At 43.2% G+C, this 23,096-nt stretch overlaps 6 protein-coding genes across 6 annotated transcripts; 3 read left to right on the top strand and 3 right to left on the bottom strand.

Moving 5' to 3' along the window:
- Positions 1-87: 87 nt before the first annotated feature.
- CLUP02_08110 (uncharacterized protein) lies at positions 88-2,909 on the top strand (the record flags this gene model as incomplete). Its single annotated transcript, XM_049287100.1, has 6 exons — positions 88-249; positions 321-372; positions 430-461; positions 578-617; positions 680-750; positions 840-2,909. 6 exons carry the CDS (start codon positions 88-90, stop codon positions 2,907-2,909), a joined length of 2,427 nt encoding a protein of 808 aa, XP_049144243.1.
- Positions 2,910-3,177: 268 nt separating this feature from the next.
- CLUP02_08109 (imidazoleglycerol-phosphate dehydratase) lies at positions 3,178-3,943 on the bottom strand (the record flags this gene model as incomplete). The annotated part of the gene is made up of 2 exons (XM_049287099.1): positions 3,178-3,590; positions 3,670-3,943. The coding sequence occupies 2 exons, from the start codon at positions 3,941-3,943 to the stop codon at positions 3,178-3,180; spliced, it is 687 nt and encodes a 228-aa protein (XP_049144242.1).
- Positions 3,944-4,137: 194 nt separating this feature from the next.
- CLUP02_08108 (centromere/microtubule-binding protein cbf5) lies at positions 4,138-5,959 on the top strand (the record flags this gene model as incomplete). Its single annotated transcript, XM_049287098.1, has 7 exons — positions 4,138-4,174; positions 4,380-4,459; positions 4,520-4,576; positions 4,630-4,697; positions 4,763-5,039; positions 5,225-5,308; positions 5,369-5,959. 7 exons carry the CDS (start codon positions 4,138-4,140, stop codon positions 5,957-5,959), a joined length of 1,194 nt encoding a protein of 397 aa, XP_049144241.1.
- A 267-nt stretch (positions 5,960-6,226) lies between these two features.
- CLUP02_08107 (uncharacterized protein) lies at positions 6,227-8,127 on the bottom strand (the record flags this gene model as incomplete). The annotated part of the gene is made up of 3 exons (XM_049287097.1): positions 6,227-7,437; positions 7,511-7,771; positions 7,842-8,127. The coding sequence occupies 3 exons, from the start codon at positions 8,125-8,127 to the stop codon at positions 6,227-6,229; spliced, it is 1,758 nt and encodes a 585-aa protein (XP_049144240.1).
- Positions 8,128-9,532: 1,405 nt separating this feature from the next.
- Positions 9,533-9,790, bottom strand: CLUP02_08106 (uncharacterized protein; the record flags this gene model as incomplete). Its single annotated transcript, XM_049287096.1, has 2 exons — positions 9,533-9,654; positions 9,718-9,790. 2 exons carry the CDS (start codon positions 9,788-9,790, stop codon positions 9,533-9,535), a joined length of 195 nt encoding a protein of 64 aa, XP_049144239.1.
- Positions 9,791-20,197: 10,407 nt separating this feature from the next.
- CLUP02_08105 (uncharacterized protein) lies at positions 20,198-21,143 on the top strand (the record flags this gene model as incomplete). The annotated part of the gene is made up of 3 exons (XM_049287095.1): positions 20,198-20,719; positions 20,854-20,993; positions 21,047-21,143. The coding sequence occupies 3 exons, from the start codon at positions 20,198-20,200 to the stop codon at positions 21,141-21,143; spliced, it is 759 nt and encodes a 252-aa protein (XP_049144238.1).
- Positions 21,144-23,096: the final 1,953 nt, after the last annotated feature.

Genomic DNA, 23,096 nt, shown 5'->3' with positions numbered 1-23,096 from the left:
AATCACCACAGCGCGAGCCGTGACAGTCCGTTACGGGAAAGCCATAATTGGTACGTTGAGCAAAGTTAGTTATTCAGATATAGTGATATGGGTGAAGAAGAGCTAAGAAGAAAAGAGGAAGAAGTCACAAGCGCAGGTCTAGCCGATGAAAGCGCCACACCGCGACCATCGACGGATGGCGGCCTGGTGCGCTGTCACAGTACGGCGCATTCGCCTTCAGCTGGGTGCCTTACCGCTGCCAAACTGAAAGTGGGTAGTCGTTTTGGGGCGAACAAGTGCCCCTCAATGATGACGCTGACCGTCTTAGTTACTCTTTTCAGTGGGCCAAGGCGCCTGAAGCTCTGAAGAACCCTGAGACGAGGGGCAATGGAAGTGACAGACATTGGAGGCAGTGTGCACGCGGGATGACTCAGCACTGTGTGGGACCAGGGGCCGAACCACGGACGCGCCGTCCGTATGCGGTAACAAAGTAAACAACTGAGAAACCACATCTGTTCGCCGCGGTCAGATCACCAAAGACTGCGCAAATAATTGATACCTGACCCGCCGGGACACGAGCGCATGTGATGTGATCTAGTCTGTCGGACTCCGCTCAACCTCAGACACCATTGATCCGCGTGCATACATCTACTGGCACAACCAACTTCCTCCACCGATAAGAAGCCCACAAGCAACCTAGGATGTTGGGCTGGGTTCTTAGACGAGGGTTGGAGGGCGCGTCGGGGGGAAACAGAGCAAACGCAGGCGCAGGTGAGAAGACCCAGCCAGACCGACCCTTCTTTCTCGCCGCATCGCACGGCTTTTCTGACTTCTAATCCACAGCAGACGACACAACACAGATTGAGCAACCAGATACGCCCGCGCCCGTCTTTGCCGCCCGCGCACTCAAAAGCGCCATCTTTGGAACACCCGCGCGACCCGACGACGATAATACTGCCACCATGGCGCGTCGCAAGGACGAAGACGACTCTGATGCTGAATCCCGAACCCCGATGAAACAACCTCAAGGAATTCTTCTCACTCCTGGAACCGGAACCTCTCGACGGAAGCGTGTGTCGTTCGGGCACGATGTGCTGGATAACAAGAAGGTCGACAACAGAAAGGGCAAAGAAGTAGACACCGAGGAACGACCGGGGAGATTCCCAGACAGTTTTGCCGACACGACCAGCGACTCCGCAAGCAAGCGCACCAGATTGACCGAAACAATGGAGAACTCACGACGCAACAAAGGAACTTCAAGCTCGCGGGAGAGGAGCCAGACGCGGACCACCGCAGCCAGGAGTGACGATGCTGGGGACGAATGGGAGGAGGCCGACGACGACCAATGCATGCACGATATCACAATGGACCTTAACGAGCCCCATTCGCGGTCGGGCAAGTACTGGAAGTCGGAATTCGAACAATATCACCAGGACGCTAAAGCCGAGATGGAGAAATTGCTCAAGTACAAACAGCTTGCCAAGTCATACGCCAAGATGAAGGACGCCGAGGCTATCGACCTCAACGCCAAACTCAGGGAGGAGCAAGAGAAGGCCGCCAAAATGGAGAAGAAGATCTCTGAGATGGCGGCGCAGATTGCTGCGAAGCAGCGAGCCAGCGGCGAAGAGAGAGACAACCCTCAGCTCATCAAAGACTTGGCAAAACAGACTGCCGTAGCTGTTGAGTACCGGACGCAGGTGCAAGAATTGGCGGCCCTTTTAGAGAACCGCGAAAATGGCGAAGACGACGAGGGGGATGCACGAAGCAGGCGCCGGCGGCAGGCTGCCTCACCACGAACACACAAGACCTTGCTCGAGGCCCAGCGAGAATTGAGGAAGGCTAGAACACAAGTCAAGGAGAATGGGCAGCTACGAGAGGAAGTAGAGCGGCTGAAGTCCGATCTCCTGTTTGCAGAGCAACGAGCAAACAAGCTCGCCGAAGAAAACAAACGGCTTGCCGAGCAACAACCATCACAGAACAAGGAACAAGGCAATGACGCCACGCCAACGGGGAAGCGCGTGGACGAGCTAGAGGATGCGATTCGCAAGAAAGACGATGAGTTACGCAAGAAAGACGATGAGTTACGCAAGAAAGACGATGAGTTACGCAAGTTAAAGTCGGAGTTTGAGAATTACAGAATGGATGCCGAAGCTACGCAAGAAGATACGCGGCGCATCTTAGAGAAGGCGACGGAGAAGATCAACGAGCTCAAGAGAGAAAACAAGACTCTCAAAGCAGGAACAGCTGATGTACCGAAGACGAAGAACACTGCTGTTCCCCATGAACGAGAGCCTGCCGTCAGAGAACAACGCGCTCAAGAGACTGACCGCTTCACTGCGGATCACAAAGGCCGTAAAACATCGACCGAAATAGGCCGCCGGAGCTTCGACCTGGTAGAATCACTAGGGAAGAAGCTCAACGAGCCAAAGTCTCAAAATCTTCGAGACAAATATCAGCGAGATGCCGACTCCCCCAGTTCAGACGACGAGCCGCCGGCGAGAGAACGACCAAGGCGCCCCCAGTCCGAAATCTTTTCGAACCGTGTCAGTCTTGACAAGCCTAAGTGGCGACCTTTCATCCCAAGGTCACCCCGCAACAGAGAATACCTAGGTCCTGATCTAAACGACCGGATCGTCACCTCGAGCGAGGTTCCGACAGGCAACACGCCGGCACCTCGACACAGGTTCTCCAGCAAGGACAAGGACGCACCAATTGATTTGCTACAGGATCGTTTTGCTCGGCTAGGGGGGCCGGGCGAGCCCGATGTCGAGGCCAGCACCATGCTGGCGGCAAACATGTCCAAGAGCACATTACCTCCGCAGAGACGAGCAGCGGCCATCGCGCGAATAGAACAGAGAAAGGCCGACAAGAGGCGCGCAGCGTCGGGCCAGAGCAATAACAAGGAGAACATGCGACCACAGCGCTCATAATGTTAATTTGCATTTTGGGGCGGTTCACGTTCTTCCGCTCTTTAGTGTGTATGGCGTTTGGGTTGGAGGGATATGATTCAGGCATTATTGTACGAGTAGTCCTTTTTGACCACCAAAGATGATAGCATGGAGTTTGGCGGGGGTATCATATCAACTCGGATTATTCAAATGATTCCAAGAAACCTCTCTCTCGCAGGCTGTGTGTTCCCCATGATTTACGTTTTTACCGTGTTTTTTTTCCTGTCTTTTATTTTTCCCTTTTCATTCCTTATGCGCTCAAGGTTCCCTTGGTGCTAGGCACCTCGCCCTCCTTACCAGCGACGTGGCTGGTGGCCATCTTGACGGCGACGGCGAGGGCCTTGAAGGCGCTCTCAGCGCGGTGGTGGTCGTTTTCGCCGCGGAGGCAGTCGACGTGGAGGGTGATTCTGGCGCCCTGGGCGAAGCTCTGGAGGCAATGGGGGATCATCTCGCAGGACAGGTCGCCAATCTTTTCGCGGCGGAGGCCAAGCTCGACGACGCTGTAGGGCCGGTTGGAGAGGTCGACGACGGCGCGGGAGAGAGCCTCGTCGAGGGGCGCGTAGGCGTAGCCGAAGCGGGCGAGGCCGGTTGCGCTGCCGAGGGCGGCGGCGAAGGCGTAGCCCAGGGCTATGCAGACGTCTTCTGCTGTGTGGTGGTCGTCGACTGTGCAGGGGTAGGTTAAGGTGTGAGTGGGTGGATGGTTCTCTCCATGTCTAGCTGGTTGTTACTGAGGGAGACGAACTGTGAAGGTCGCCCTTGCAAGCGATGGCCAGACTCCAGCCGGCGTGCTTGGAGAGGGCGTGGAGCATGTGGTCGAGGAAGCCGATGCCCGTGTTCACGCTGATGGTCTGGGACTTGCTTGCCTGGGAGGCGTGTTCGGTGACGGCCGCGGTGAGCCTCTCGTCCGTGTCGGGGGGGAATGCCCCGCCATCGAGGTTGAGTGCCATCTGTATCTTTGTCTCGTTGGTGTCGCGCGCGAGGGCGGCCCATCTGGGCGGGTGAGATGTTGCAGACATGGCTGGTGTGTGAATAGGTCAAATTTGATCGAGAACAGGGGAGTGTGTGAGGAATTAGTCTCAAGATTGAGGAAATATCGCAGGTGTATTGAGTATCATCAAAGCTGAATTGGGACTTTTTCTTGGAGTCACTAATCGTTATCAGTGGGCGCCGTGTGTCGGAGCTGCCAGTGGCGGGGAGGGGCAGACTTGGGATGAGGTGGGGCATTGCCCAATCATCACCCCTCAACTGTCAGCGATTGCAGCTGCCATCAAACAGAAGGTCAGGAAGGTATTACCACGATTACCTAAGGTAAGGTAAGTAAATCGTACCCGACCGCATTCTCCAATTTTCACCGCTTGGGGGGGCAGGCCCACCCAAGAGAGATGGAGCTCCAGCGGCAGAAAAAAAAGAATTGAAAAGCGCAGCAGTAGGCACGCTTCTTTGTCCTTCCAGCTTTCCCCAGCTCGCCCCCAAAAGGAGAGGACACGGGTCAGGAACAGAGCTTAGGTGACCAACACCAACACATCAGCGCTGTAGCCTGCTGTCTGATTGGTCACGTCTTCCCTTTCCCGCAACACCCTGCAGATAAATAGTGCAGCCTGGCCAATTTGCTAGCTGCCTTGCCATCTGCAACATCACCACATTCTCTCGTTTGCTTCAACGACTTCTTACTTACCTGCCTTTTCAACGCACTGGAACATAGCTTTGCTGGACATTGGAAAATATGTCCGAGTTCCTCGATGCCTACTGGCAGGCGCCGCCTGTTGCAAGGTAAGCACAGCTCATCCCTCTCACCTTACTTCTCTTTCCCAGCCTTGCTGACTCGTCTTGAACAGAACATTTGCAACAGCCGCGTTCGTCACCTCTCTTTCTGTTCTCCTGGGCGTCGCAAACGGATACTGGTTCATCTTCATGCCCCAGTTTCTCTTCCAGATCCCGCCTCAGATTTGGCGTCTCGGGACCAACTTCTTGCTCACCGGCCCCCAACTTGGCCTGCTCTTTGACACGTACTTCCTGTACCACTACCTGACGGCGCTCGAGGTCGGCAACCCTAGGTTCGCCAGGCGCGAGGATGTCATCTGGTATCTCATGTTCGTTTGCACTGTCATCACGGTAAGTTGTTATTGTCGCTGCTCCGGCAGTCCGTCCAAAACCATGCGCTATTTCCCCTTGGGGAAACTTTCTCTATTATACACAATGCCCACACGAGAGAAGAAATATCTTCCTCTCTTGCTATACACACAACTCTCTCGCACCTCATATTATCTGCCCGCACAGTGGATTCCCACAGCTGTCAGCGGTTCCTGGAAATGAGGAAGATTACCCTCACGGCGCGACCCGTCCTCTTTCGCTTTAGGGACGTGGCTTGTGGCGTGGGCATGGTGGGATGTCTTATGGATGGCTCGTGCAACCTCACAATGTTGCTCGAGTGGTTTTCTTAGCGCCCTACATATCAACACCTGAACTCTGGGTTTTTGTTTCTCTTGTTCACTGTTTATACCATTGTCATGACCATCATTATCATCATCCAGCTTCGGCCCAAAGGAGCATGCGCTAATATCGCACAGGCACTCTGCACCTACCTCATGGGCGGAGGAGCCTTCCTGCCGGCTTTGATTCTCGCCATGTGCCGTACCGTCACCCAAGACCAGCGTGGGATGAAGGCCAACTTTTACTTCGTCACCATCCCCGCCCAGCTCACTCCGTTCTGCATGATGCTCGTGTCGTTGCTGTTCCCTGGCGGATACTACACCGCTATGCTCCAGCTTATGGGCTTCCTGGCCGCTCACCTCTACGATTTCCTGTCCCGCGTGTGGCCTGAGTTCAGCGGAGGCAGCAACCTGATCCCTACACCCGGCTTCCTGTCTCGTCTTGTGCAGACGCCTCGCTTTAATCAGCGTGGATACGGAACCGCTGTTCGCGGTGGTGGTGGCTCCGCCCAAACTTCGGGTAGCAGCACTGGTGTATCACAGGGCGGCGGTGTTTTGCCCGAGTCGTGGAGGACAAGAGGACCTGGCAGACGTCTGGGTTAAAGCAAACGCTACGATAGTCGTTGTACGATAGACTTATTCAATGATGAACATTGTATTTGTTCCATGACCCTTTCGATCACTTTGATTACCTGACGTCGCAGGCTAGCACGCTGTAAACATACAAATTACCGACCCATTCCAAAAAAAACTCCATGATATCAAAAAGAGAGAACCGTCCTCCATTCCGAACAATCCTTGGTATACTACCGATTGTTCCTTTGCGCCATTGTAAGGACACATTACCCACTACCTAACTCAAAGTCCTTTTTATCCATACAGAGTACTCTTGCCGCTCCGAATCGGCATATCACCCTCGTACTCTTCAGGGTCAATCCGCACCGGCACCTGGTGCGATATTATCGCCGACCGGCCCGCGAGCGGCTCGTCCCTGAACCTCTCCTCGTGGAAGGTCAAGGGTTCCGAGATTTGCATCTCGTTTGTCCTCTCGCCGCGGTCCGCTATCGGCGTGGCGCCTTGGACTGTGATGGAGGGCGGGGAGTACTGCTTCGGCACCCGGATCCGCGGCACCGAGGGGAGGGATAAGGACGGGATCCTCCTAGACTGTTTCCGTCCGGGCGGTTTTCCCGGCGGCGGAGGCGGGATGTTGACCATCCTTGGTGTATTATTGGTGTTGTCGCTATGTGAGCCGTGGGACCTCGCGGGCGATGGCGTCCGGGAGACGGCGCGGGGCGGCGGTCTGATGCCGCTCATCGTGCCTGGCTCGTCCGTGGCTGTCAGGTACGTCTGCAGGGCGTACGAGTCTGGCGTGTTGGTCTTGCGCGGGATCGCGGCGTTCACGTTCAAGTTCAGGTTCGCCGGCGGTGGCGTGGGCGTGGGCGTGGGCGTGCGGCCCGACTGCCGGCTCATGGCCCGCGGGATGTACGCCGGGTGCGTCGGGAGGGCGCTGCCGGGGCCGTGGAATCCCGAGTGCGGGTCAAAGTTGTAGTGGGCCATGTCGCGGCCGGCCTGGACCTCCTGCTCCAGCTTGTCGTAGTACTCTGCGTTGTTGTTGAAGCTGTTGTTGTTGCTGCTCGCGATGATGTTCTTTTCCTGGAGCTCGTAGTTGTACGAGTTGATGGAGGAGGATTTCTTATGGTCTCCCACGCCGCCGCCGATGGGGAGGTAAGGGCCGTTGCTGATGGCTGTGAAGGAGCTTGCGTGGCTCCGGGGCGGGTGGTGTTGGTGGTGAGGGGGCAGGTAGTCTGCTTCGTCTTGCATTCTCTGCTTGCGCTGCTTGCGGCAGTAGATGACAAAGAGGCAGATGGCGCCGACGAAGACCAGGCCACCGCCGACGGCGATGCCCACGATGGTGCCGAGGGTCATGGTTGTTGAGGAGGCGCCGCCGTCGCCTGGTAGAGTCGTGTTCGTGTTCGAGTCTGTGATGTTGACGGGCTCGGTGGAGAAGAGCTGGCCGGTCAGGCCGAGGAGTGTTCCGTTGCCTGGTTGTTGCTGGCAGCCGGCTTTGAGGGCAATCAAGACTTCAAGTGGGCATCAGCATATGTTGTCTTTCGTTTGTGAAAAGGGGGCGCCGGATCGAGTGTTACCGCTTACAGTTTGAGAGATAGCTTTGGCTGTCGCTTGATTGCAGACACCTGACACAGGACCACCAGTTTGAGCTTGAGAACTTGTCCCCATCGGCTGTGCAGTAGTCGTACGCGGTGTTGGCGTCTGGTGTGGTGAGGGCGGTTGCGAGAGCGTTCTTGAGAGGTCGACAGGCGCTGTTGATGATACACGGGGAGTTGATGTGGGATATTGCGTCTGGGAAATCAAAGAGGCAGACATCTACCGCGTAACGGATATTGTCTAAAAAATCTCAAATAAGTCAAGAGTTCTCCAAAGTCACACTGATAGTCCCATGGACGGAGGAGAGAGAAGGTCTTACACAGAAACCAAGAGGCGTCACTCTCCACCCCCTTGGACGCCTGGCTTTTCTGTAGGCACGAGACGCAGTTCCTAAACTTGATTCCCTTGCCCGTCGAGTGATATTGGTCGTCTTCGCAGACTATGTCGGACGAGTTGGTCCCTGATGTCGTTGTGTCGATTGCTGTTCCGTTTGGCCCACCCAAGCACAACGCCGCACAGTCTGAGTCGGGTGTAACCTCGAGGGAGAGGACGGCCGTGACAAGCGAGAATACGAACAGGAGATGCCACAAAGACGGTACGGCCATGATGATGTTGCCCTTTCCACGTCCGGCTGGCCTGGACTTGAGATGGGAAGAGGGCCGGAAGGGGAGGAGGGGAGAGAGGATAGTAGGATTGAGTGAAACCTGGGGTATTATCTGAACAGCATGGCATATCACCCTTGATGAGCAGAGAAACTCGATGGGCGAGTAAAGACGACAGACTCTATCCCGTGAGTGAGACCGGACAGAATGATGACCAACAAAGAGACAGTCAAAAGTTCATCATCTCTGAGGAGACCCCATCGCCTTTCACTTTTGCGGGAACACATTGCAGATATAATGCCGGGTCTTGAAGAGGTAGTATTACGGCACGGCTGATCCCCATGCAAGACAGGCAGGCGGCTCTGCACTTGCAAGCATTGCGAACGTAGTTAGATGGAGGTTGGTCTATTTTGAGGGTGTGTGGTAGTGGAAGGTAGTGTTGCGTTGGCTCCAGCCGGTGAGAGACAGCAGACAGCACAAAGAGGGCAGCTGTTGATGTCCAGGTATGGTAAGGCTCTATCCACTGGCGCACGTCAATTTTCGTTTCTCCAGATCGTCCAGGCCAGCCCGGGGGTGGTGAGGGAGGATTTCCGCCAGAGAGCTGAGAATAGCAATGAGAAGAGCCAAGATGGGGGAGCGGGTAGAAACGTGAGTCCAATGAGACGGCGCGTAGTTGTGAGCCCTTGACGGCTGTAATCGCGCCCAGGCTACGAACACGACGAATCACAGAGAAGAAAACAAGAGAAGCCCACAGCGCCAAACGAAATGTAGGTCGGGGGGAAAGAAACGAGAGATGCTGAATGGTCGAGTGACTTGAGAGACACGCGCACGCGGCACACGGGAAAGGTTGAAACGGGGAGAAGGCAGCTGCTGATTCGTGAACAGGATTGAGTGGTTTTGCAGGCGCCGGCCGGGCATGCGGCCTGCTTTCCTAGTCTTAGTCTCTAAGACAACCCTTGTCAACGACTGAACAAGGTATCTCGAGAAGAACCTTGACCAGCCATTTAGCGGCCGTCTTCCCGTCCAAGAAGGCCCGCATTCTGGCAGCTTGACTGAGTTTAAAAGACGCCCGGCGGCGGGGAAATCAGACCACTTCTGACCACGGCCGAAATTGCCACGCGACTAGAGATCTTGAACGGGCGACGGGGGCCAGCTCGGATGTCTTCCGTCTACCTACTCGGCTACTCCTCCTTCGAGCCTGGGCAAAAGAGAACTTCGGTATCCAGCAAGTTCGGGATGATGGGGTTTCGGCGAAGGATCGACTCCCCGCAGATTACTTTCTCTTATTTATTTTTTCACAAAAGGATTGCGATGGCTTGGAGGATTCATACACATGAGTAAGTGAGTATGTAAGTAAGCTTCCCTCAAACCAACACACATTATAACCCACGATGTATTAACAACGCGTCTATCGGCCAACGACAGCAAAACATCCCGCCCGGGCCTGGTGCCGCTGCCGCGAGAACAAAGTCGATGCGACCGACCTCTGCCGGCTGGCGTGCTGATTAAGACGGCGGATCGTGGCAACCACTACACCCGGATTTCCCTCATTTGCTTGGGGGCCGCCCTGGGACCGTTCTGTATGGCTGTCACCTGCAGGCGGATTTCCATGAATAGAAGCGAGTGTGATGGTGGCTGCATGCGCCAACCACTGTCCACTTTCCATGGTTGAGAGGGGTAACTTCACTGTTTAACTCCATCGTTTTGCATTACTAGAGGATTGCCGCAGTACATATAGACGCTACCCTGCCCTCGAATTCCGTACTATTTAACCTTAACCCTTTTCTTACCTATCCTTTCCTCTATTCTACCCTCTTTTTTATTAAGGGATCGCTAGAATCGTAGTTTTAATAGCTTATTAATAAGCTAGTATTACTATTTAAAAATAAGTAACTTACGCTCGTACGTAAGCGCCGGGAGTCTTATTATTATATAAATAGTAATAGATATATTAGAGTATTTAAAAGAGCTTTTTAATAGACTTCTAATACTATTTAAAGTAATAATCCTCGAGCTATAAAAGGAAGCCGAGGTACTATATTAATACGGCCTTATCCGTCTCGTTAGTATTAATAATACCCTTTTTAATATAGGATATATTAATAATACTCTGCGGCCGCGTTATTACGTTTCGTAAATCGTACTTAACGTTAGTAAGGATTTTAGTATTATTTCTTAATTCGTCTCTTAATTCCTTTATTAAGGCCGTTATTATAGGGTTAGTTTAGTTATTAATATTTTAATAAGTATTTTAACTTAACTTAGAGGCTTTTATAGCTCTTAAGTAGAGGCTTTTAAGGGACTTATAATTAGACTTTTTACTTATTATAGGCAAAGCTATTATAGTTAAAGCTATAATACTACTATAAGAGATTAGGCTATAAGTACTTAACTAGCGAGGCTATAATATAAGTATAGGTATATTATAAAACTAAAGCTTATAAAGTCCTTCGTAAGGGCTTTACTTCTTAAAAAGTTCTTTTATAATACGATCCGTATATTAGTTACTAAGTTATTAGCGTCCTATTACTAACTATATCCTAAATCTATTATAATTACTCCCCCCTTACGTAACTTTAATCCCTAAAGTTATTATATAATATCTTTTTTTAATACTAATAATAAAGCTATTAACGTCGTTATTCGTAATAAATTCCGTAAGGCGTTAATAATATCCTTTTTTACCTAAGAATAAGGCATTACTCCTATTTCTTTATTTAATAAATACTTTATTATTATTATTTAGTAATAGCGCGCCGACTAGTTACTAGGTTAGTAATATATATTTATAATAAAGTATTCTAACTATTATAATATATAAGAGCCTGCCTAACTTTGCGGTTATTATTATTAAGCTATTAAGTATAATAAAAGATTTTTCTCCCGTTACTAATTACGTATTTACTTTTTTTTCTTTCTTTTTATTTAGTAACCGTTTTATAAATTCTTTTTTATATAATTATACTTTTTTTTTTATAATATTTTAATTCTGTATCGTTTTTTAATTACGACTTTCTTATTATATTATCGCTAAGTATTTACCGAAATTTTTACTATTTCGTATATTTAAAATATACTTAATATAAAGTATAATCCTAAAAAGGGCTTCCGTAGTCTCTGTAGTAATACTCTTTATATACGCTACTTAGCTAGCCTATATTATAATATTAATAAGCTCGTTTATATTGCTAGCGCTTACGTCGCTAAGTATATTATTTATTAAATTAATAAAAAGAAGTATTCTATTATAAGTCGTCGAGTCCTTACTAATCCGTTACTAAAATATTAGCTAACGATGTTTCTTAGGTTCCCGAGGAGCTATATAGCGCTACTTAGTTTATTTAAAATACCCTTATAAAGTTTTATAATATTAAGGAGTAAGGTAGCCTTAACTCCTATAAGTATAGCTACGTTTTTTATACCTTTAGTTATATTACTAATATATAAGAGAAGGTCGCTACTTATATTATTAACTTATTAACGAGTAATAAAATTAAAAAGGTCTATTTTAAATAAACTACTCTCTAAGAGCTCGTTATTAACCGCGAGTATTTAAACTTATTAATTTTAATTATAATAAGTCGTTAGCGATCGTTTAGTAAATTTTCTTTTTATTAATTTAAATTTCTTTTTTTAAGCTAGTATCTTTAATATTAATAATAAGACTAAGATTATTTCCCACCTTAGTTACCTTTAGCTAGCTTACCTTCGTAATAATAGCTATATAACCGCTTTATAAAATAACTTTAATACTCTAGCTTAATATTATAAAAAGACTTCTAAAGGTATTATTATTACGTATATCTAAAAGTTTCCTACTTTTTTTACTTTTTATAAACGCGTTACTAAGTTTTTAATAAATAAAATACTTACTTATATTATTATTATATATAGCGCTACTCTTATTTCTTATAATCCTAAGACTCGGACTCTTATTAAAAAGCGTACTCTTATTACTAATTATATTCTTAATAATAATAACGAGCGGGACGACTTTAGGTTTAAGTTTAATAAGTCTTAGTGCGAGGATACTAAATCTAAAGAGCTTAATAATAACTTAAAAAATTCTCTTTTTTAATATTATAATAAACGCCGCTACCTTAACGTTAATAACTTACTAACCCCTACTTATAACGCTCTTTTTAATATAAATAAGGGTACCCTAGCCCTTAGTTATATTACTCTAAATTTTAATAAGGCTAATATTATACTCTTCCCGCTCTAAATAAAGGCTCTATAATAGCTTAATAAAGCTATTATTTATATTAAAATTAAAGCTGCGGGTCGTAATAAGTAGTTTAATATTAATAAGTTCTTTATAAATATTAATATTACTAAGGTCCCTTAGCTCGACTAGGACTACGAGAGCGTTATTTTAAATAACGTCCCCTATCCCTAACTTATTATTAATAATAATAGTATTATGCCCCTTATTTTACTTCTTACTCTACCTCTTATTATAGCTCCCGTTATACCTCTTATTATAGCTCCTATTATACCTCTTATTATACCTCTTATTATAGCTCCTATTATACTTCTTATTATAGCTTTTAATAATAACTAAATAGTAAACGCTCTACGAACTACTATTATTAATATATATAATACTTTATATAACTTCGACTACCTCTTTTTTACTTATTATAATATTAATAAAGTTAACGGCCTTATTCTAAATAATTAGCTAAGTACGCATATAAAGCCTCCCCGCTTCTTACTTACTAAGCGGACTACTATTACTAATTATTAAGCTTTAAAAACATATACTAAAGCCGCTACTACTACTACTAATATTATATAAGTTACTCCCCTTACATAACTAAGTTTTAGTAATTTCTTAGCAATATATTACTAAGGGTTATAATATTATATCTTTTTTTTAAGAATTATACTAAGCTAAATAAAAAGGGTTTTATAATATATTATTAATTAACTTATTTTTAATAACCTTTTACTACGAACTTAACGTTTATTATCCTATTTTATATATACTCTTTTTTTATAGCGTTCGAATTTATTAATTACTTCCGCTACCTTTTTAAAATACTTAATAAGCTCTTACGTATTATACTTAATAAGCTACCTAGCTTATTTAATAAAATATCGTAAGTTTCCTCCCTCGCTTTATATTATAACGATTTCTTTAACTTCCTAAACGTCTTACTTATTTTCTAACTCTAGGAGATTTGCTATTTAATTACTAACCGTTTAGTAATTTCCCTATAGCTTAAGCTAAAAAACTAAGAAAATATTATATATTCTTTAATACTACTTTAATAAATATACTTAGTAAGCCTATTTCCCTACCCTTTTAGCTATCGCTATTTTAATATATCTCGGTATTAGTTTATTATTCTTAAATTATATATTCTTTATTAATAAACTAACGACCTTTTTATAATTAAACTCCTTTAGGATATATTTTCTATTATAATAAGCTACTTAGTTCTTAAAAGCTTATACTTACGCTCGCGTAGCCTAGGCCCTAATTTCCTTAATTTTTTAAACCCTTTTCTAAACCCCCTAAACTATAACTTTATAATTAAGTATATATTTAACGTATTTAAAATAATAACCGTATAGTACTATATATAAGAACACCTTTATAATAGAGTATTAGTTATTATTATATATAAACTCGGCCTCCTCTAACTACGCTACCTACTTATTTAGTAAGCCCTTAGTATAAATCTTTAAATACTTTTTTAATATTTAATAAGTTCGCTCCGTTTAGCTATCTATTTATAAATAATACGTAATAAATAGTTAGTAATATATTGCCAGTTCCTTAGCGAACTCTTTTTAAAATATACTTATAAAAAGCTTATCTCTATCTATAATAATACTTTTAAGCGTACTAAACTTATATTTAACCTCTTAGTATAAAATACTTACTATTTATACTACGTTAAGTATTTTAATAGTAAATAAAAACTTCGCAAACTTTATTATATAATAGATAATAACTAAGATATTATTATACTCTATACTATTACTACGAGCGCTTAGTAATAGCCCTATAATAAAGTCTATAGATATTTTTTAAAATAAATATAAGGGTAATAATAATAACTATAGCTACCTATATAGCTTATATCTTAAGGTTATAACTCCTAAATAATACTTATAATTCTTAATATATTCCTAAATATCTTATTAAATATCTTTTTAATAAAACTTCTTTTAAATTAGCTCGAGAGTTTTTATAGCTCTTATATAACTTACCTTATAGTCGTTATAATATTAATAAAAGATCTTTATTTAAAGAGACTCTATTTAAGGAATAATAAGTCTTTTTTTAAAAAATAGTATACCCTATTCGTTAAATAAATATACTCTTAGCTCGCTAGTTATAATATAAACTCTTATTAATTATAATATATAAAACTTATTTTTAGCCTATAATCCTTTAATAAGCTCCTTAATCTCTAGCAAGAAATAAGAAATAAATACCGTTTCGCTCCTTATAAGCTCCTTTATAACAGGGCGTAAGATATATTATTTTAATATAATAACCCTAGCTCTATCTAACTCCTCTTTATCCTTACCGGACTATTAACGAGCGTTTATTAATAACTCTCTTACTTTCTTACCTTAAGTTATTATAATAATAACTATTACTATTTTATTAATACGCCCTATAATACGTTACTAATATAAAAAAGAGAATTCTCTATCCTTAGAGCTAGTTAATATCTAGCTAGGATCGTAAAAAGAGGCCTTAACTATTTAAATATATACCTTAATAATATTATTTTATTTTTTTAAGCTAATTATCCTTTACTAAACGTTAGGTAATAATTTACTAATAAGATATAGCTTCTAGGCTAGTATAAGGAGGACGTTTTTATAAAGCACTTCCCCCTCTATATAATCTAGTTTTCTAAATAGACCGTCTACCGGGTTCGTTTTCCTTAATTAGTATTCTAAATTAAAATTAAATATTAATAATTTATATACCTACCTCATAAGCCTTTTCTAAAGGTCCCGCGCTAATATACTAATTACTCCTTTAAGTACTTAATAGTCCGTTAAAACTATAAACTTTTATAAAAAGCCCTAGAGGTAGTAAGCTTAGTACTCTAGCCCTTTTATTATAACGAGTAGTTTTTATTAACTCGTAGCCCATTACTACTCCGTATCTATAAGCTTCTGTAACTAATAAATAATAGGTCGCTATTCTCTATTAGCCTACTATAATAAAATTATTATAATAGCTTTAACTAAAGCGTCGGTTTCTACTTATATAATACGTTATAAGTTCTAGTATATAAATACGGTTACCGAAGTAAAAGTAACTTTTAGTTAATTAAATACCTCGTTTACTTCCTTAGTTTACTAAAAATCCTTTATTTACCCCTTTTCTATTTTTAATAATGCTATTATTAGTATAATAATACCTAAATATTTAGTAATAAACTTCTAATAGAAATTATAAAACCCTAGGAATACTTAGATATCCCTAATAAACTCTAGTACCTTTTAATTAGTAATCGTTCGTACTTATAATAAGTTAATCTCGATTCCTTTTAGTATAATAATATAACTTAAGAACTTAACCCTCTTTTAATAAAACGAGTACTTTAATAATTTAGTAAAAAGCCTATATAAATATAGACGTTAGAAAACCTTCTTAATATCCTCTATATACTACTCCTTTATTATTAAATAAATTATTAAATCGTTTATATATATTATATAGTAAATATTTAATAAGTCGGCGAGCGCTTAGTAAATATATACCTAAAACGTCGCGGGTACGTTTATTAGCCCGAAAAGTATAATAGTATACTTAAAGTAACTATATTAGCTCTAGAACGCTATTTTCTATCGGTCTTTTTTTTTAATTCGGATATAGTAGTAAGTATCCTTAATATTTATTTTTAAAATCTATTTCACTCCGCAAAGCTTATTTAAGAGCTTATTAATAAGCGGTAGTAAATATTAATTTTTTATAATTACCTTATTTAGCCCGTAGTAGTTTATATAAAGGTATAGCGTACTATCCTTTTTAATATAAAAAGGATCGGTACCCTAGCCTTACTAACTAAAAGTATAATATAACCGTTCGCTAAGTTCTTAGTAATATATACGTAAAGCTTATCGAGTTATTTCTTATTTAATAAATAAATAGGACTATATAGTAGTTTAGTACTTAGAACTAAGTTAATAAAGTATTCTACCCCGCTATATAACTACGGTCCTTTTGCTAACTACTTATTAAACGTCTCTACTTCTAATTAAAGTTTTAATAATAGACCCCCTCGTAGTTTAGTCTCCGTTACCCCTATAATACTTCTTATAATAATAATATATAATATATACGCCCTCTCGTAATTCTTAATAATATCGTAAGCTATCGCCTCTAGTTTAGTAACTAAAATAGGCTTATACGACTATATATTCGTTACTATATTAATACGAATACCCTCTTAGCCTATTAATAATTATAATAATAAGAGGTCTACTATTCCTTTATCCTTATTAACTATAGTAAATAGTTACTAAATCTTCCTTAGCTACCTATAGTAATTAATAAAAAAGAGTATTAACTAATAAGCTTTTCCCTAGCCTACGGCTTTACCCTAAAAGTCCCTTAATAAAGGAGCTATAGTAATAGCCGGGGTTAACCCTAAGTAGGTTACGAGCCTAATATTAATAATATCTATCTTAAAATATATATCTATATTAACTTTTACTAGCCTTTTAATAATACTTTATAAAACTATTACCCTACCCTTCGTAATTATTCTTATTAATACTTTTTTAATACTTAGCGTAAGTATATTAAGTATATTACTTATACTTATTCGTTTTTTAACGAGTTAACCTCTATAACTCTTAGCTTAGTAATAACCCGTTAAATAGTTATTAACGTTAGTTTCGATTAGGGGTACGTTAGCTTATTATCGCCCCTACTTCCCGACTTATTCTTTTAATACTTACTAAATATATAGCCTATTTTATTATACGTAAAGTACTTAATATTACTATTACGACGCTTTTATAATAGCTCGGCGCGAGTACTCTTATTATATAGCTTTTATAATATTACTCTTAGTAAGTCCTTAGAGCCTAGCCCCTTAGAGCTCTCCTTACTTTTTTTTTTATAAAAGGGGGATATTTAACGTAGTTACTTTAATAATAAATATAGCCTCTTTTTACCGTCCTTTTATAACTAGTCGCTACCCTTTTACTAATTTAATAATTATAATTTATTAGCCTCGTAAGCTATATCGTATACTTTCTTAATTAAGACCCTATAATAAATTAAATCGTCCTATAACTAAAATAGTAATCTAAAAAAGAACTAATATACTTTTATTTTTAAATTTTCTATATTTTCTATACCTAAGTTATAATAAATCGCTAATTACTTAGTAAGGAACTAAATAGGGGTCTAGCCCTCTTTTAGCCTCTTCGTCCTTAGCTCTCTATAGTATTTCTATTTTTAAGTCTCGGGGTCTATATATTATTAATAAATAAACGCTAAGAAGTCGCCCTAGGAAAGGGGATTTTAGAAGCTCTTTTCGTAATTACGCTATTACGTTTATAATAATAAAAATATCTTAAATAGGGCCTATTTAATATATTATTTTATAATACTTTTTATATAAAGCTTATTACTTACTTCTATAATAATAATTTAGTTTACTACCTAGGTACTCGTAAATTCTTTTTTAATTAGTTTATAATTATAAAAAAGAGGTTTTTCGTATTCTTATTAACTTAAATATATTACTGGCCGCTTAGTAAGTTATTAAACGAGCTCTTCGTATTAATACCGTTCTTAGTTTCGATCTTTAATTATTATTTCTATTGTTTTATAAAAATAGGTTATTATTAGGCCTATAAGGTCTATTAAACTAGCTATTTTAATACTACTCGCGCCTTTATATACGCCTTAACCTCGTATATTTAATAATCGGTTACTAATAAACGCCCCGTTTATAATAAATAAGGTCTTTAGGGTATTAATAAAGTAACTAGCTTATAAAAGTAATCTACCCCGATTATCTTCTTTATCTAGCTCTTTTATAAACGCTAGTATTTAAGTAGGACTCGCCCTATAATAGGCTCGTTCTCCCGGACGGAATAGGGTTAAATAGTTAACTCCGGATAGCTATAGCTCGTTAGTACTAATAGCTCTTTACTAATAGCTAAGCATCGTTTCGTTAACGTTCCGTTCGTTTCTATAATTTATTATTACTTATACTAATTACTCTATAAAAGTAAAAGCTTTAGAATTATAAAAAATTAAGCTATAAATACTTAATTAGTAAGGTTATAATATAAATATAAGTATATTATAAAACTAAAGCTTATAGAGTCCTTTATAAGGGCTCTGCTTTTTAAAAAGTTCTTTTATAATACGATCTATATACTAGTTACTAAGTTATTAGCGTCTTATTACTAGCCGCATCTTAAATCTATTATAACTACTCATAAACCTTAATAATAAGTAGTTAATAATATAATTATCTTTCTCTTATAATAAGCTTAAAAAAGTATCTTAATTTAAGTACTAAGTAAGTACTATACTATTTTATTAAAACTATATTCTTATACTTATGACTTAGAAAGAATTAACTTTCTTCGATAATAAGGTACTTAGAGAGGGGTAACTTCCCGCTTGGTGTGCGCGAATACCTCCATTTTGATAACGACTGAAGTTGATGAGTTTTATGAGGGCCCTCAGAGCAGTATTGCCGATAGCTCGCTCTATTCTGATATTGCGTTCATTCTTTCGTCGGACGTCGAAATCGCTATGTATGGTAGTCACTAGTGCTGGTATTATTAGGCAAGACGCTAACTATATAAGAGACGCCGACTCCCTGCTCGTTTTCATTTGTCTCATGACGAACTTACTCACAGATGCAACCGACTTTCTACATCCATGTCGACATATCTTATGTCTCTTCATTGACCGTCGTCCGCAATGCTCGTGATGGAGAAAAGAATGAGGTCCCTCATAGGGTACAGCTTCTACCTTCTTCCATCCCCTTGACACACAGTGAGAATCCTCATTGATTATGGCTTCTCACTCATCAAAGACCTCCTGGAGTCGCGTCTATCGACTCAAGTGTGAATTCCCTCCTACTAGCAACGAATGGAAAGTCATGGCAAATACTCTCCTCTGAAGGGGGAGCCGGGCTTAATTCTGAATACGATTTCAGGAAAAGCTTCAGCTTTGCGTGACTGGGTGCGGTGTTACTCTCATCGGGTCCTTGCATGATTGTTTAGGGTCAGCTTTGGTCCCAAGACACAACCTTGTCGCCAAATCAGTGCGACCACACACCTGGTTCATAACCGCCCGACTTGTCTGGCTCTCACAATTTTGCTTCACACAAAAGGTACGATCTGGCATGATATTCCTGTGCTTCTGTCGCCATGTTTCTTGGGCATCACCCAACGCCCCTTTGTACTCGTGGAGTGTATGAAATCGGCTTTCATCAACGCGCATCATCGAGTGTTGCACTGGATCCCAAACAGTCGACACGATTCTTCTGATGCCAGAGAGCCAAGACTGCTTCTGGTAGATTCAAATTACATCTCCACGTAGCAAATACCCGTTCTGGGCCCAAGGGACCATAGCACGGAATTTATCTCAAGCTCTTCCGGGACACGAGACCCCAATTTTCATATTGACTCCCTTCCCGTCAGGGTGAGAGATCCATGTTTGGCAGCTTGATGCTATATAGAGTTTGCTCTGACTGGCTCGTTAAGGCTCGGAAGACGGAGCTGCTTCGGCCAGTTTGATATGTTTGTGCCTCTGTCCGCTTCGGGATCGTATAGACTATCAGATAGCGACCGTTTGTGTCGTACATTGGAAAGTGTCAAGCTTCACAGTCAGAACTTTTTCTGGTGGGAAACGAGTTGGGACTCTCCCGTCAGACACTTTGACCTCATGGCCGTGAATGGGTATGAGGTGACTCTAGCTTACGGTGGTCCAAACTCCCTCAATATCGAAGCTATAAAAGAGGAAGGTATCTCTTCACTTTGATCCAGAGATCTTTTACCACACGGCATACCTACAAAATAGCATCCAGTCCAAAAGGTTGAAGAAATAAAAATGAGCATCAAGTCAGCCATCGTCGTCCTCGCTACCCTCGCCTTCCGGGCCATTGCGGTCCCGGTCGAGCCCGCCCGACCCCCAAACCCGGAAGACTGGACCCTCCTGAACTTCCGACGCACTTGCGCAGCGGACCAGAGCCGGTGCAGCTACACTTTCTTCGTCTCCGAAGACGCGGCCAAGGTGCCCAGGTACTGCAACTTTGACATTGACGCCGCCGCCGGGCTCCCCGCGTACCAAACCGACTTCTCGTCCCTCAAGTGCCCGAGCGCACCCGAGTATACCATCAACGGCGGCTGGGACGAGCAAGGCTTCATCACGCTGACGGTCATCAACGATCCGAGGAAGCTCCTATCTTTCTTCGCTTTCAGAGATGACGAGCTGTGGGCTGGTGAGGCGGCGACGCCGCAGCAGTCTAAAGTCTTTGATTACCCGTTCTCCACCAAGCGAGAGGTCGTGGCCAGCCAGGAAGAGAGTGAGAGGCATACGCTCCCAGCTGGAAGATTAAGGATTTCATCAGATGTGAGTTTGTGCTGGCCTCAGGCCGATTTATATCTTATTAACAATATTGCGAAGATGAATTCAACCGAGGAATCCCTTACAGCGATGCACTTATTATGAGATTCGGCATTCAGAGCGGTCCCTTGACCGAACAGTGCCTCCTGATCATTGCCCTTTTTGAGGGAACTGTACCCCTGGGTAAGAGCTTCGCCGACGCAGCCTGTGGCTACGGTGGATGGACGGTTTCTTGGGGTCACAACGAGACCACAGACGAGGCTGTCATGACCTTGATGAAGTAAGATTTGAGCTCTCCTTCTCTGACCTCAATGAAGCTGACATTGATTGCAGTGTACACCATGACAGGAGAGCATTCTATGGATTCAACGATGTCAGCAAAAACATCATATTGGGTGATAATGGACCTAGGCCTGCCTCTCCGTACTGAGAGGACACATGTGTTAAGACTGGTGACATCGTCTCCAAGCTTTTAAGCTCACCGACGATGCTGAGAAGTCTCAGTGAGGATACTTGTACTGTTGGAGGTCTCTGAACCTGTCTCATAATTTCAATTCTTCGTGCGGGTAGTAAGGTGATGTGTTGGTATCGAGACAAGGCAATTCGACATATTTGTTTATGAACTAGAATAGCATCCCAAAATATGACTTCGTACTCCCTAGATAATTTAATTTAGTGAGTGCCTTTAGGCAAGATATGCTTTTCTCTCTAAGAGATACAGGAATGCAAAACCAGACCTTCAAGGCTTGAAGTCTCGAGCTTAGTCAAGACATTGCTGGGGTGGTTGTAGGGCATGCCCTTTTCAACCCACTTCGCAAGGATTCCGGACTGCTGGCTTACACGCTGGGAAACCTGCATGCCTTATCATCGTCTATTCTTCAGAGCAAGATGAAACAAGTAACAATGTCTCTCAGCGATGAACTCGTCGTGTTTCATAAAGCCAGCTAGCCAACAGCGTGTGAGAATGAAGGCGTCTGCAGTGCGGAGCATTCGGCGGTGACGGCGATCTCGCGGTCACTTGACCTTAGCCGTTCTGTCGTTAATGGTTGGCAAGGGAGACGGGCTACGCGCCGCATAGGCGCCAGATTATGAGAGAGCGCCTGATCATAAGTCGAACCTTTCCATGAGGACTTCACCAGATTGGACAGACATGAAGATGGCTTCCCCGCTCAACCCGCGCAGCCGGTAAGCCCCTCGACCCCAACTGCCACGCTATGGCTGCCAGCAGTTGTGGGCCACTTCCGTCTCGGAGGATCAACCTGTTGTAAGCGACCCTGTAAAGCATATGACGCCAGTGCCGTGGTTGGCCAAGCATCTTGATGCGACTTTGCGGCCGTGATTGACCGGTGAGAAGCGGTATTACGCATACTTACGCTCGTGATCACTCTGCAGCTGTGATTACACTCTTGTTCAGGGGCATCCCGCCCACCGCCTGGCTAAGTGGTCTTCACAGGAAGCCTCGTTTCAATGAGAGAGATTGTGGAGGAAGCTCAAGCTAGGGATCAAATCTTGTTCAGTAGAAGAAATTTCTACTAGTGTGATTGTCGGAGACAATCAAGCTGTACGATGGCGTTTTGCACAACAAAACAACCGAGCATCGTCAGGTGGGAAATCTTTGGAGAAGAACCCGCGTGAACAGTGTGTACTTCGGGCCGGTTATCAAGAAGCCTTGATATGTTCACCTTCTGTGCTGACGTTGTTCAGGCACGGGAGACCGACCGTGACTCAGTGATGGGCAGAGGGGGGCAACTCACGATGCGGTTGGTTTCGGAACATGAGAAAACTCACCCTACCGTGATACGACAACACACTGGCAACTTTGACAACTGGGCACAAGATTGTCACTTGGGCTTTGCCCGTTGGCCGTAACGGCAGAAGCGATTGGGACATGGGGCGCAAGGCGTGGTGCAGGGGGAATGTCACACATGAGTGGGCGATGTGGGCGGGCACTTTGTGGGGAGGAGCAGCATAAGCCAGTGGGAAAGCCTCAAGGGCAGTCCGACGAAATGGGAGGTTGGCCTGTGCCCTGTGCCTAGCATAGCCTAGTGCCTAGGGAAGCACTGGGAGGATGCAGATTGGGTGATAGGCCATTGGATCCAACCGTCGAATAACTGCAGTTGCTACGACCAAACCCCTGTCTCCAGTGAGCGGCAAACGTTGTCTTCCTGTTGGTTGACCCTCCATCACCAACACCGTAGTCTTCTAGAGTCGCAATAGGTCCGTTGATGTTGGGCCGTTGCTCGCAGCGTTATCCTCGTGGCTACTCGCAAAGTTCCGAGTTCCCCTCCTCCGCTCTCCCCAATTCCCCCCATATACCGTCTTGGGCGCACAAGATTTCTCCTCCATCTTAGGTTGCGCTAAACTTTGACTTTGGTCGCTCTCC

Source organism: Colletotrichum lupini, chromosome 4 (genome assembly GCF_023278565.1).
Source record: "Colletotrichum lupini chromosome 4, complete sequence".
NCBI classification, from domain to species: domain Eukaryota; kingdom Fungi; phylum Ascomycota; class Sordariomycetes; order Glomerellales; family Glomerellaceae; genus Colletotrichum; species Colletotrichum lupini.
This window is presented reverse-complemented; position numbering and strand designations above follow the sequence as displayed.